The 14,921-nt window shown below is 46.0% G+C and overlaps 1 protein-coding gene and 1 long non-coding RNA gene across 3 annotated transcripts in view; one reads left to right on the top strand and one right to left on the bottom strand.

Moving 5' to 3' along the window:
* The window catches only part of Ak5 (adenylate kinase 5), a 188,625-nt gene that overhangs the window by 136,477 nt on the left and 37,227 nt on the right, over positions 1–14,921 (top strand). For both annotated transcript variants that reach the window (NM_001108951.1, XM_087629520.1), the window contains 2 exon segments: positions 6,019–6,061; positions 10,246–10,290. In NM_001108951.1, the coding sequence (NP_001102421.1) occupies positions 6,019–6,061; positions 10,246–10,290 (88 nt within the window).
* Positions 11,074–13,294, bottom strand: LOC120100975 (uncharacterized). Its single transcript, XR_015677240.1, has 4 exons — positions 12,897–13,294; positions 12,402–12,587; positions 11,525–11,684; positions 11,074–11,294 (listed from the first exon to the last, which is right to left on the bottom strand). It is a non-coding gene; the product is annotated as an uncharacterized LOC120100975 (long non-coding RNA).

Below are 14,921 nucleotides of genomic sequence, written 5' to 3'. Positions count from 1 at the left end.
GCCACCAAAACTACTGTTCCAGAAGTTAAGTCTTCTGGTCTCCATGGGCACTGCATGTATGTGGTGCATAGGCATGTATGCTGGCAACACACACACACACACACACACACATGCACACACACACATGCACATGCACACACACACATACACACACACATGCACACACACACAAATAAATAATCTCTCTTTTAATCTCTTTTAATCTCCTGGTGAAGGAGATCCACCTCCAGTTCATCCACTAACAAGGGACTCCATCCCCATCCCTCCTCCGATGACCCACGCTTCTGTGACCTCTACGTGCTGGCTAAAGTGGGTCTTTTGTACGTCACAAACCTGTGTGTCACCTCCCTCCATGTGGGATGGTGGGAGAGAGGCAGCACACAAGCTTGGTGCTCAGAACACTGACTCCAACCCACTGCCCCACACCAGAGTCACACTTCCTGTCTAAGACGGTGCTTCCTTGCCCATCAGTCACAGCCCCAAGCTTGCCTGCCTCCTACTGATGCTGAGCTCAAATAGGACCACACATGCTGAAAGCCTCCAGGAATGTTTATTTTGTGTGAGTGCATATTGTATAGAGTGCGTGTGATGTCTGCACACATGTGTGAGGCTGGAGGAGGATGTCAGGTGTACTGCTCTATCCGTCTCTCATCTATTCCTGGAAAACAGCCTTCCCCTGAGTCTGGAGTCAGCCTGGTAGCTTGGGGGAGTGTCTTAGTCAGGGTCTCTATTCCTGCACAAACATCAGGACCAAGAAGCAAGCTGGGGAGGAAAGGGTTTATCCAGCTCACTTCCACATTGCTGTTCATCACCAAAGGAAGTCAGGACTGGAACTCAAGCAGGTCAGGAAGCAGGAGCTGATGCAGAGGCCATGGAGGGTTGTTTCTTACTGGCTTGCTTCTCCTGGCTTGCTCAGCCTGCTTTCTTATAGAACCCAGGACCACCAGCACAGGGATGGCATCACCCACAATGCCCCCCACCCCCTTGATCACTAATGGAGAAAATGCCTTACAGTTGGGTCACATGGAGGCATTTCCTCAAGGGAGGTTCCTTTCTCTGTGGTAACTCCAGCTTGTGTCAAGTTGACACACTAAACCAGCCAGTAGGTTGGACAGGGGTATGTCACAATGTGACACTGAGGAGGCAGAGACTGGCATCCGGGAGTTGGATTCGGTGCCTTGCCCCCCCCTCCTGAAACACTGGGATATCAAACACATCCCACTCAGGGCTCCACGCCACTTCAGTCACTCTGTGCTTATACGGAGGACAGCGGCAGCGTTTGGGAGAGACCACAGCAAATGCCGTCTCAGCATTGTGGAGATCTTTGATGACGTCAGCTTCCTACTACAGAGTGGTCCTCTTGTGACAGCGCTGTATAAAATGGTCCTTGAGCCACGAGCACAGGCTATGCTGTTATCAGAGTGGGACAAAGATTACATCAAGGAAGCCATCTGTGCCGCTGTGGTGTTCAGCTTTGCCCTCTCTGGGTCCTTTGTTGAGCCGGTGACAATAGACACTGAGATAGTGAGTTTGATGGGATTCCAGTCACCTAGGATACGAACACCGGTGGGGAGTCCTTGAAGGCGCTTCCACAGGTGTTAAAGAGAGACTCACCCAGAGCATGGTTTGCACTAGTGCGTGGTTGAATAAAAGGAGGAGAAGGACAAAGCCCAGTGAACACATCTTTCTCTGCTTTTTGCTCTGCCCTGTGGACGAGCAACCTCACTTTCTCACTCTGCTGCACGAGAGCCGCACTGGCGGACGCACCTTCCCGGCGTGATGAACTATACACTCAGACGGAGATGTCTCCTTTGGCCCTGAAGTTTTCCTGTGAGGCACCTGGTCCTGGAGAGAGAAGAACTAACTCAGGCTTCATTACATGGAGGAAGATGCCGACGCACACCAGTCAGCTGCTCCCCCCACCCCCCACAGATAATTCCACCCCAAAGCAACTAGAGTAAGAAGCTTATCAGTTGACTGGAGACCTGACTACCTAAGCATTTACCTCAGGTGCTGCTGTGCCCTTCAGTTGAGTCAGTTGAGTCATGGATGTTTTCCCACCTGTCATCAACATACCACCCCATATCGAGAGCCAAAACTCTGCAGTGTCGGTGATTCTGCAAGCCCAGCACAGGACACCACAGACACCCTCTCCTGGTATTGACTGCATCACTGCGTGGAGCTTCTGGACTCCACATCTGTGCATCATGAATGACGTTTAAATAGAATCTGTGTGCTGTCTTGGTCAGTTTGGAAAATTGGCTATCCCACAGCACGTCCCCTTAAAAGTTTAAAGCTATGGAAAGTCGCCTAGGCCTCATTGCACCTATAAACACTGGTCCTCAATGCAGACTCAATGTGACAAAAGTCAGGCTGTATAGAATCTACACTAAAAAGCCATGACACAAGGAAGTGTCCAGTACTTGGTAGAATTCGGTGATTAGAGCATTGGAATATCTCGAGTCTCCCCTCAGGGGAGATGGAACCCCAGTGCAACTGAGCAAAAGCAACATATCAGATGGTCCAGAAGGAGACTACACCTTCCCTTCCTGTCTAGCAGATAGCCCATGTTAGCCCCACTCGTGTAGAACATGTGCAGCATGGTAAGACTGTCCCTCCAGGGCCCTAGCTCTTTATTCACTAAAGCAAGTTCTTGCCATTCAACATGTGTGTGTGTGTGTGTGTGTGTGTGTGTGTGTGTGTGTGTGTGTGTGTGTGATACCAGGTTTCTTCCTTTTTCCTTTCCCTCCTTCCCTCCCTCTCTCCCTTCCTTCATTTTGTTTGTTTGTTTCCAGTACTAGGAACTAAACCCCAGAGCCTTGAGCATACTAGAAAAGACTCTACCATAGAACTGTATCCCCAACCTAGATATACAATATTTTTACCATGTTCAGATGCTAAACTCAGGACCGTCTGCATACCCGGAGAGTACAGTACCACTGGGCTACAACCCCAGCCCTTGCTCTTGGTTGGTTGGTCAGTTGGTTAGCTGGCTGGCTGGCTGGCTGGCTGTGAATTGAGCCTTCATAAACTCTACGTAAGCGGTTGGTTTTATGGCAGAGAAAAACTTCAGAGCCATGAGTGTTCTAGGCAAGTCCCCCACCAAATTTGATTTATATATTTAGCCTAGAAGTATGAGGTATTCTGAGAGTCACTGGAGAGCAGTACCCTCAGCCAGATATTCCTTTTGTCTGTGCAAGGCATTCCTAAGAGCAAATGACAGTTCCTTCTATGCCCCAGAAACGTATTCACTACTAGTGAGCTAATAGAAATAAAGTGGGGTCCAGTCAAAGCCTTAGGGTGAATGGGATAGATGGCCGTGAATAAGAACAGGCTGGACTCCAGAAGCCAGATTTGGGGTGGAGGGGAGGGCTTTTGTAGTGTGTCCTGGGTTTTGTTGTTGTTGTTGTTTGTTTGTTTGTTTGTTTGTTTGTATGGGATTTTATTTTTAGGAGTTCAGATTAACTCTGATCAAACTCCCAAGACACACTACCGTAGACAGGAATGGTGAGGCCATGTTAGCCTGTCAGGTCTCATGCTCTAGTCTAGCAATACTGACGAGCAAGAATGTGAGCTCAGTTTCTTCTCCGCATCACCGAGAGGTAGCCAACAACAGAGTCTCCTTTGCAGTCACCCTCTATCCAGCGTCAGTACCCTCTTACCCTGTGTACATTTTGGACAAGCATATGCATTGCTCCAGATGGGTGCATAAGCTGGCTTCCCCAGACGCTGCACCCGAGTAAGGGGTTCTTACGCAAGGGTGTGAGTGGGTGTGGGTTTGCTTTCTGACGGTGCAGGGGTCAAAGCTCAGCAGAACTGTGGTCCTGGCTTCACCCTAGCTCCTGAGGGGGAGCTCCAGAGCACAGCCTGTACTGTAGAGTCTAACCCCATTCATGGGCACAGACTGCTGGATCCTGAGCGCTAAGGGCTAGGGGTCAAAAGGGCAATGGAAGGCCACCAACACCCACCATGGTTGCTCTGCTGATGGGGCTGCTCAAGATGGTGAAGGGCATGGCTGTCATCCCAGTGCTGCCTTCACCAAGGGCATGGTGGCATCTCCAGAGGCCTCTCGGTTTCTTCGTATTCAGAAATGGGAAAGAGAAGTGGCAAGAAAGGACAGAATCGTGCTCAGTCCCCACACTGAGAAAGTGGCAGTTTCACTCAGGGATGTAGCAGGAGAGTGTCCCTGATGAGCCCTGAGGCTGTCTCCTTTCAGAGAAGATTAATTAATGTGAATGTACCCCTGAATGACCACCGTGCTGAGCACCCTGTCTTACTGCAGTTTCTCCAGAGACAAGGGCAAATGTAAGAAGACAAGCAGTAAAGATGCCCTGAGGCTCACATTCTAACAAGGTGACAAGGCTCTGCACTTCCACAAAGTGTTTTCCATGCAGGTTGCCTCAGGGAGGCCATGTAACCAGCCGACCTCATTTAACAGACTCTGGCATCCAAGAGCATTAGAGGCAAAGACGAGGAAAAGTGCCAGCCGTGGAGGTTGACCTTGAAGAACGAGGTAACCTCTATGGAGATCAGCTTGGCAAAAATCTATCAAAAGTATAAATACATTTCATCTGTGACCACAAGGTGGCCATCCTAGAATTTATCTGCAGGGATATATGCATGACATGGTATCTATATGACTTGCTCCACTGAGCCACCTTCCTTAAAATAGGGAAGAGTGAAACAGCTCAACTCATCAACAAAGAGCCGGGGAAAAGGTAACTATGGTACCCATAACACAAAAGAATGCTGTGCAACCAAGAACGCTGTGCTGAGAACATTTGGTATTGACAGAAATTTCTCCAGATAGGTGCAAAAATAGAAGAGCATCATACCCACACAGACACACACACACACACACACACACACACACACACACACAGCATATCCTTTCTTGGATATCTGGAAGTCACTTTTTCATGTACCTGGAAAGGAATTTCCAACTCTGGTGTTCTAGCTTCATTCCTGTGGCTGTGATAAGATACCTGACTTAAAGCAACATTGAAGAGGAAAGTGCTTCTTCAACTTACAATCCCACACTACCACTGAGGAGAAGTCAAATGTCCAGTCACATCACATCCACAATCAAGAGCTGAGAGAAACAAATGCCACAAGGTTGCTGGCTTTCTTTTTAGCCATCCTTCTTAATTCTTCTGTAGTTCAGGGTCCAGCCTAGGAAATGGTGCCACCCACAGTGGACTAAACCTTCTGGTCATTTAAAAATCAAGACAGTTCCACACAGACATGTCCACAGGCCAACCCTATCTAGATAAATTCTATGAAGACTCTTCCAGAGATGATACTAGACTGTGTCAAGTTGAGAGTTAAAACTAGGATACATGTGTGTTACCTGTGGGTAAGGAGGGAAGAAGATAAGGCAGATGACCATGTAGGTGGTGGTTAGAGTTCTCAACACATGAATCTATAAATATGTCCCCCAAAAGAGTGAGCTAAAAATGGTCACCTAGCTAAAGGTAAAGTAAGAGTTTTGAAGATAAATATGGGGAGCGGGGAGATGGCTGGATCTTTATTTTATGCTTAAGAACTAAAACATAACCTTGGCCAAGGACAGTGAGGCTTACATCTCAAACACCATCTGGCCTTTTACTGAAACATTTGCTAACCTCAGCTTTATAATGTGTTCATGAAATGGCTGTGACCATGCCCATTCATTAGTTTCTAACATTGAAGGATTTTTGTCTTCGCGAAACAGGCTTTTCTGTCCATAGTGCATAGATAATTCATGCACCAAAAGAAAGAGACTGGATTCTGTACCAGTTGCCAACAGGCCATAGACTCTGAGGGCAGATGTCTCAAGTTTACCTTTGAACTTTGTCCCTTAACAGCTGTGTGGGTTTCAACAATGTGACTCCTGAAAGTCTGTTACTCACCTGTACAAATATTCGAAAGTTTTCCCCTTAATGGAGTTGTTTCAAATGTCAAGCATCTAATATCAGCAAGGAGCTTAAACATATCTCTTAATGTTATCATCTAATGCTTTAATTGTTTTTAAAACAGGATGATGATCAGCTAAATGTATTTGGAGAAGACACCATGGGAGGTACGTTTCCTTTGCTAATCAGACCGCGTGGTTTCTAATGTGCTTTCTTTATTTAATGCCAACCAAGGAGATTAAAAACAACAATAATAGAGTTGGTCCCCTGGCCAGCAAATATGAGTTACCTTGCAAGTCTGTGGCTTACTGCCTTCTTGGTCCAGAGGAGGAACCAAGAGACTCATTACTGTGAGATGTATTTTCTAACATTTCACAGAATGTGACTCCTAAGGTGCTCAGTGGATGCTCTGGTCCAGATATTTGGGATGTATCCATTGTCCCATTCTGGCTGGAAGTCACATGTGTTACATTGTAGCAAGGCCCCACAGTAAAGAGTAATGCTGGCATGTGTTACAGTGTCCCAAGGCCCCATAGTAAAGAGTAATTTTTTTATGTGTTACATTGTAGCAAGGCCCCATAGTAAAGAGTAATGCAGGCACATGTTACAGTATAGCAAGGCCCCACAGTAAAGAGTAATGCTGGCATGTGTTACAGTGTCCCAAGGCCCCACAGGAAAGAGTAATGCTGGCATGTGTTACAGTGTCCCAAGGCCCCACAGTAAGGAGTAATGCTGGCATGTGTTACAGTGTCCCAAGGCCCCACAGGAAAGAGTAATGCTGGCATGTGTTACAGTGTCCCAAGGCCCCACAGTAAGGAGTAATGCTGGCATGTGTTACAGTGTCCCAAGGCCCCACAGTAAGGAGTAATGCTGGCATGTGTTACAGTGTCCCAAGGCCCCACAGTAAGGAGTAATGCTGGCATGTGTTACAGTGTCCCAAGGCCCCACAGGAAAGAGTAATGCTGGCATGTGTTACAGTGTCCCGAGGCCCCACAGTAAGGAGTAATGCTGGCATGTGTTACAGTGTCCCAAGGCCCCACAGGAAAGAGTAATGCTCTTCACCTCAGTAGTCTTCAAACCTAACTGGAACATAAAAGTTCTGCAGTGGTGGCAACAGAGTCCATGGGGTTTATCTGAGGTGCAATTATTGTTAATTGAGCTGAAAACATAATTCTTTTTCCCAAATAGCAGTGGCTGAACTACAGCATCCCATGGGGAGCCAACCCCAAATGTAGCCTTCATTATCATTTTCATCCCGTTCAGAGTTTCTCATAGGTCTAGAGAGCATGTGCCTAGCAGCCTTGGGTTCAGAATCTAGGCTCTCGTGACCTCGGTGTGATGGCACACACCTGTAAGCCAACACTCAACAAGTAGTGACAGTATTAGAAGTTCAGGATTATCCTGAGCTACACAGCAAGTTTGAGGCTAGCCTGGGGTAATGAAACCCTGACTTAAAAGCAGTTACTTAAAAACTAAAATATCCACTATATGCTAGCTATATATAGAACTAAAAATAGATCAAATTCTCTGAATTTAATAGTGTTTATAAAAGATGAGCTTATAACCGCCTAGATTAATAATTATGTCCTGTCTACTTGGTTTAAAAAAAGACGTTGACATGGTTTGTGGGGAAAAGTTTCATAGTATTAGCTGTAACTCACACAGCTGATTTGGCTTTTTAAATAACCCTAGCTCTTAATTCCCCATTGATCCATGAAGGGCTAGATAAACTGTTATTCTGTGAGAACAACAGCAGGATGTGAAAATAACTGTCACCAAATAATTGTGGGGATCCACAGGGAAGGCACAGAATCACGAGCTGTCATAACTCGGCCCCTGTCCAGAACCAGCTCTGGATTTGGGATGGCTGGCTGCTGGATTTATTCCTACTTATAAGAACAATACACCCACTTAGACATATTTTAAGGTAGAAAACTAGAACCATCTAAAACTTTACAGCCACTGTACCTTCCACGCCTAATAGTCTAGCACACCTCACTGCAGTGTGCTGTCTTCATCCTGCTTTTACCCAGTTGGGAATCTGTGTTTGCGATCATCACACTTTTTCACACATTCACACATTGGTATATAAACATGTTCCCAGGCCATAAAAATTATATACCTTAGTGATTACTATTTTGTATGAATATATGATTAGCAACTAAAAAATTGTTGTTTCTTAAACTGAAATTGGGCATAGCCATATTGCCTCTCCTGAAAACGAAGAAAATAAGCACAATGAATGTGGCCTCCTTCCTGAGCTGCAAATATATTCAAAGCTCCTCAGAAGCTGCAGAACAGGTGAGGAACACTGTGTGTCTGACTTTAACAGAAAACGCCACACACCAGCTGGACCCATGGCACAGGCCAGTAACCCCAGATGTTCGGGGGGCAAGTTGGTAATATCTAGAATTCCATGCCAACCTGGGCTACAGAGTAAGTTCAAGGCTAACCTACACCACTCAGTGACACCCCATCCCAAATTAAAAAGTAAAAACAAAAGAACTGGGATAGGCTGGAGAGACAGCTCTGAAGTTATGAGCACTGGCTGCTCTTCCAGAGGACTTGAGTTCAGCTCCCAGCATACTTGTGGGGACTCAGCCATAAGTAACTCTAGTTGCCAGAGATCTGACACCCATTTCTGGCCTCTGTGGACACCAGGGACAGATATGGTGTAAAAACTTACAAGCAGGGAAAACACATAAAGGAAAAATGATAACAATAAATTTTAAGGTCTGGGAGTACAGCTCAGTGGTTGAGCCGTTGCTTAGCTTGTGTGAAACCTTGAGTTCTATACCCCAATAAAAACACACAATCTCAATCTCTTTCTTTCTTTCTCTCTTTCTTTCTCATAGACTCACACATGCACATACACATACTCACACACATACACACATGCACATACTCTCACACATTCACACTCGCACTCACACATATATGCACACTCTCAGACACACTCACACATGCACACATATGTATACACACTCTCACACACTCACCCATGCACACACACTTACACCCTCATACTCACATATACTCACACAGAGGCACACACTCACACATGTGCACACATGCTGTCACACACACACACACACACACACACACACACACACACACACACACACACACCTCTGTCAAGTCTGTTGCTTTATGGTACTAGAAAACATGGCACTTATGTCCTTGCCCCTGAGGTCCCCATTTCAACACTTGGCAACCCCAAACCCTCATGGATCCCAGTAACTCCAGATGTTTCATGTTTTCCCTACCCTGACTCATTTCTCCTTACAGCAGTGGTTCCCCAAGTTCAGACCTTTTTCCTGTCATGATTATTGCCGTACACCTCTGATTCTGTTTATTGCTCATTTGGTCTTATTCTACAAACAGACTCATGATTATTAAATAAATGCAATTTTAATGGAAACTTTACATCACAACTTAAGACACAAAGTGGCATTGTCTGCTGCAGCTATAAACTATTGTTGTCTTCTAGACATCTTACTTGTGTACCAGACTCTCCTTTATTAAACAGGATGTTTGCAAATGCCAAAAATTGGGTCGGGGTGAGGTGGATCTAGGAGGCACAGGGGTAAGAGTGCAAATGAATACAATGAAATACATTGTGTGCATACATGTGTGTACATTGTGTGTATATCTGAAATTCTTAAAAAAAATAGAAACACTACACTTTTAAAGTGAACAAAACAAACATGTTTAAGAAAACTTATGGGGCTGGAGAGATGGCTCAGCAGTTAAGAGCATTGACTGCTCTTCCAGAGGTCCTGAGTTCAATTCCCAGCACCCCCATGGTGGCTCACAACCATCTGTAATGGGATCCGATGTCCTCTTCTGGTGTGTCTGAAGACAGCTACAGTGTACTCATATGCTTAAGTAAATAATTCTTCAAATAAAATAAAATATTGGGGAGGGGGAAGAAAACGTATGTGTAAATTTTAAGATTGGCCTTCTAGTCAGGTATGGTGAGAACTGTAATCTCAGCACTCAGGGAGCTGAGGCAGAAAGGGGGAGAATTTGAAGCCAGCTGGGGACACAGTGAGACCCTGTCTCAAAACAAAACAAAATGGTTGGCTTTCTTTGTGAATCACACTGTTTGATGGTATCAGTTTTACACTTAAGATTGATGGTGAATGTTAAATAAAACTGCGCCGCCTCGGTCTAGGGAAAAGGCCAACGAGGTCATTACCACCTGCTTTGTCACACTCTGCTTTTCCCCTGTGAACTCAACTTACCTTACTAAACAAAGCGTCAAGATGTAGGTTTTCAGAACATGAGTAGAACCTGGACTTTGGTGCAGTGTTTCTTGCCAGTAATTTAAGTTATTCTTATTTTAAAGGCTTCGTGGAGGATTTGAGGAAGTGTAAAATTATTTTCCTGATGGGTGAGTAACAGCTCTCAACTTTTCTAATATAGTCGCTAATAATATTGTAATAGCAGAAAAATTGCATTCATCTCTCATTCTGCCCTGCTTTGAAATCATGTTCCTCTTTTTGATCAAAATAATACCCCTGAGGTTTCCAGACGGTTGCGTGCATAAATATGCAATTTAACATTTTTTTTTTTGCCTTGTTGATTTTCTGCAGAGAAAAGGCAGGGCTGCAGGAACCTCAGCTTTTGAGCTAGCTCCACAGTAGTAGGGTGCATTACAAAGCCAACGGGGCGCTGTGCGTTAATGTCCAACATTCATCTTTGCTATTTGATTGCCAACCCCCTACTTAAATTAAATGTGCGGTGACTATATATGAAAACATACCTCCCTCACCACATCCTACATTCTGCACAACTCACAGGAAAAGCTGTCTAGTTTGGGGATGGGTGTGCAGACCAAGACTAGAACATTTGCCTCGAATCTGTGAAGCCTTGGATTTGATCCCCAACAACATGTGCATGTGAACACGCACACGGACACACACACACACACACACACACACACACACACACACACATACACACATTTTTAAATGTCATTGTAAAATAATCTTTTCTAACCAGTTGTGGGGTAAAATGCCTTGAGATTAATGCCTTCTGTGCACCTGCCATGTTCCAGGTTGCCTCAGATAATCCTTAAACAATGCCATAGTTTAGTGGGCCAGCCCTATTCCATCTCCTAGACAGACAAGAAAGCCCAACACTCAAGAAAATTTAAGGGACTTAGCCAAGATCATGGCATAGAGATCAGTTTTATTTGTGGGCAGGAATGAACTGGTTATGCAGTGGTTTAAATTGTAAGGAGGAACTGGAGGTGTGGCTTACTGGCAAGAGCTCTGGCCAACGATGTTGAAGGTCTTGGCTCTCTCTAAAACATGTCGTCAGAATGCCTCCTGAAAGTGATGCTTTTCTTCTATCTTCCCAGTATATTGTTGCCAAATACCCTCACCTTGTCCACTGTCCATAAAAGTATCTATTTATAATCAGAAATAGTGAAAGATCCCTACCTCTTCACAAAGGAGAAAACAATGACGTCATTCCCAGAGAAATATAATCAGATCAACTTCTGTGTGTGTGTGCTGATATTAGGACACCCCCCGGGAACTTTTGCAAAGATCTCCCTCATTATCAGGTGAAGAAAATGAAGCCCAGAGAAGTGGAAAGGCTGCTCAAAGCCACTCAGTTACCTGGTGGACATCTGCAGACAAAGGTCTCTGGCTGGGGGGTCCTCGTGCCAGATTCTCACCCCTCAGCACGCAGCTATGTGAGCTGTCACCCCGAACTCCTGGCCTCACACATTAACTACTGCAGTGGGCTGTGCTGGGAAGGAGCCGAGGCTACCCCATCCTAAGGAAGAGAGAAGTTAACAGATCCCATCTCCTGAGAAGTGTTACTAAAGAGTTATTAGAGAGAAAAAGAGCAGGCTGGGCTAAGCCTTGGGGAATCACATAGAGTAACGGCTAGGTAGTCTCTCTGAGGAGGCCATGTTGAAGAGAATCAGGAGCTGAGGATGGGCCTCTGAGAACAGCATGTGTTCGTGAGAATTCTTGAGTCTTCCTGTCTTGCTAGGTCTGCATTTCTTGCCCCTTAGCCATGGACACATCTCTTCCCATATGTAGTTTGTGTTTTTCTCAGGAAGTAAAAGTGTGCGTTTGTTTGTTTGTTTGTTTGTTTGTTGTTTGTTTGTTTGTAGCCTTTACTGAGCGGGCCTGTTTATGACTTACTAAATCCTAATAATCTGTTTTCTAGGCATGAAACCTTCCTTGAACGTATATATTCTGGTCTCTGTTCAGATTTTATATTAGAGACCAAATTAGGGAGGGAGAGCTCCTTTAGAGTTGATATTTAGAAAGTCAGACTGGGGACCCTTCGTCACCATAAGGTTTTAGTAATGCGATACCCGGAAGCTTCTAACAGTAATATGGCACGGCTTTGGTTGTCCTCCCCACTCCTGCTGATATTACTTCCGATTTTCCCGTTGCTGTGACTCACGGCTTATGACTTGGAAATACGTTGTCAAATGTGGCCTCTGTGGTACGTGCATAGCCAAGGACCTCAGCTCACCTGTTGCAAAGCCCTGTGCCCTTTAGAGACACAAAGAGTGGAGTGTGTAGTCGTAGACAGCTAGACAAAGCACGATGCCCTCAGAGGGCCACAGAACACACCCAGACAAGCTTTCTCTGGACAGAAGAATTTTCATGGTGCGGCTCAAACTTTCTTGTTTTTTCAACTTATTTATCAGCCACTGCTCTGCTTGGAAAAAAATTAAAATAATTTACTATTTAGATAGAAGGGACAAAGTCACTGTGATACAGAGAATTGACTTTTCCTTTTCTAGGGTGTCAGTGAAAATTGACTGTGACAAACAGCAGGATGGCTATTTCATCACAGGTCAATTTGAGGTCATGAAGCCCTTAAGAATAAAAAGGCACGGCTATAGCTGTGTAGGTAAATTTTAACAAGAGCCACGAGATTTCAATGGTGCAAGCTTGGTTCTGCCTATAGACGGTTAGAGGGCTGGAGATTTGACTCAGTCAGTAGACGGGTGGCCTAGCATACATCAGTCCCTGGGTTCGATCCCTGAAGATAGATAGATGTTGAGGCCCAGGAAGCTAAGGTCACTGTTGTGTTTTATATAAAAAAAAAGAAAGAAAAGGGGGGTATGTTTGGTGGAGGGGTGGTATAGTGTGGGGGAAGGGGACACCTCTGCGGGCCTACGCTGAGGCACCCCTGCCCCCTGAGGTGCCAGCCATGGGACAATATTGTATAGGACAATATTCTATACAATATTGTATAGAATAGAGTTTATTCAGGGCATGGCATGGGGAAGGAGGGGGATTGAGGAGATAGCAGAGAAAGAGAGAGAGAGGAAGAGAGAGAGAGAGAGAGAGAGAGAGAGAGAGAGAGAGAGAGGGAGAGAGAGAGAGAGAGAGAGAGAGAGAGAGGAAGAGAGAGAGAGAGAGAGAGAGAGAGAGAGAGAGAGGAAGAGAGAGAGAGAGAGAGAGAGGAAGAGAGAGAGAGAGAGAAGAGAAGAGAAGAGGAGTAGAGGCCAGCCATGAGCATGTGGAGATGGGGAGAATGGGACCGAGAGGAAGAGAGAGAGGGAGTGAGGAGGGGGCACCCCTGGCTGTTGCCAGGTAACTGTGGGGCGGGGCCTAGACAGAATGCCAAGAGTCACCCTTAGCTACAAAAAGACTTTGTGGACTTCCTGGGCAACATGAACCCTGCCGCAAGAAAGAGAGCATTCCTGGGTTGTGTAGTTCACGATTAGTGTCTTAGCTCCAGCCAGAGCTACAGTAGAACTGCAGAATTGACGGGGCCTCGGCCGATTTTACCTGTTCGCTACAACGCTTCAAAGTTAAGATTCCAAACACATTCGCCTGCCTTCAAGGACCATCAGCTCCTGTAGAATGGGACAAGCCCCAGTTGACTATTCTCATTACCATCTGCTGGCTGACCCCGATGTGTCCTTCCTACTTCCTGCCGCACCCCTGGGTCAGTGTTTGCCTCCAACTCTGTCTACACCTGTAGTCTCTTGAGCTGGCCTCCTTGTTAGTCTTTTCCTGGAGACAGATGGTCTCCACTGACTCAGTCAGGCTTAACAATCCATTCCTGGAGAAGAAGCCTTTGCTAATCATGAGCTTTGCTCCTTGGGACCCCTCATCCCTTATGTATGAACCGCTCGTTTGGATGGCCTATAGCAAGTGGGGGGAAAAAATCAGCTTGTTGGAATAATTGTTCTTGAGGATGTAGTATGCTCCGTTTCCATAACAACTGAGTTCAGCAGTCAGGATTGCTGAACTGAAACTGACAGGCGGTGTCTGGTGCAGTTGCCGTGTCTCGAGGGAGAGCGCTCAGGTTAATCATGAGTCTGTATGGTGCCTCTTCCTCTATGTCCCACAGCTCTCTCACTGAGAGCAGCACCCTAGGCTGACTCAGCACAAGTGAGAGCACTCTCCACCATCCCGACAGGAGGAGTGTTCGTGGAGAGTGTTCCCTCCTCAACACCGGGGCAGATGCAAGCACGAGCTTAGCGGTCTTCTGATTCCTCCATGAATATCACTGCTCTGTTCCTGAGGAGAGCAATCCTGTATATAGAGATATGCCCGTCCGAGGATACAGAGTTGATCTCTAAAGGTCAAGCCAGCATTCACAAGGCTTTGTGGCTACCCCACAGGCTTTGTGGGGTCCCACACAAGACGCTGCACTCACACAGCATGAGCGCAGCCACTGCAAGCATTAGAAGCATTTGGAGAATGTGCTCCAGAGAGCTTCTCCAGGTCCCACCAGGGGTGCTTGCCTTTTTTCATTGCCTCTTCTCCTACTTCCCCTTCCTTCCTCTATTGCCCAGGTCCCTCCTTCCCTTGAACACAGTCTTTCGATTGCCCAGTGGAGTTGGGCTTCACTTCCCTTGTGCACTTTTCACTGTTGTGTGTTGCCTTAGACATCACATAGTCTGAGTTCACACTGATTTGCCCAAAGCGTTGAGAGACGTTTGCACTTGGAAAGCACATCTGGTTAATCGAGTGAAAGGCGAAGCTAATGGCATAATGATGGGGCTATCACTCAGTGCTGGTGGCTCCA

The sequence above is a fragment of the Rattus norvegicus genome, chromosome 2, assembly GCF_021556685.1.
Source record: "Rattus norvegicus strain SHRSP/BbbUtx chromosome 2, alternate assembly SHRSP_T2T, whole genome shotgun sequence".
Taxonomy (NCBI): domain Eukaryota; kingdom Metazoa; phylum Chordata; class Mammalia; order Rodentia; family Muridae; genus Rattus; species Rattus norvegicus.
Note: the sequence above shows the minus strand (reverse complement) of the source record. Positions and strands in the feature narration are given on the sequence as shown.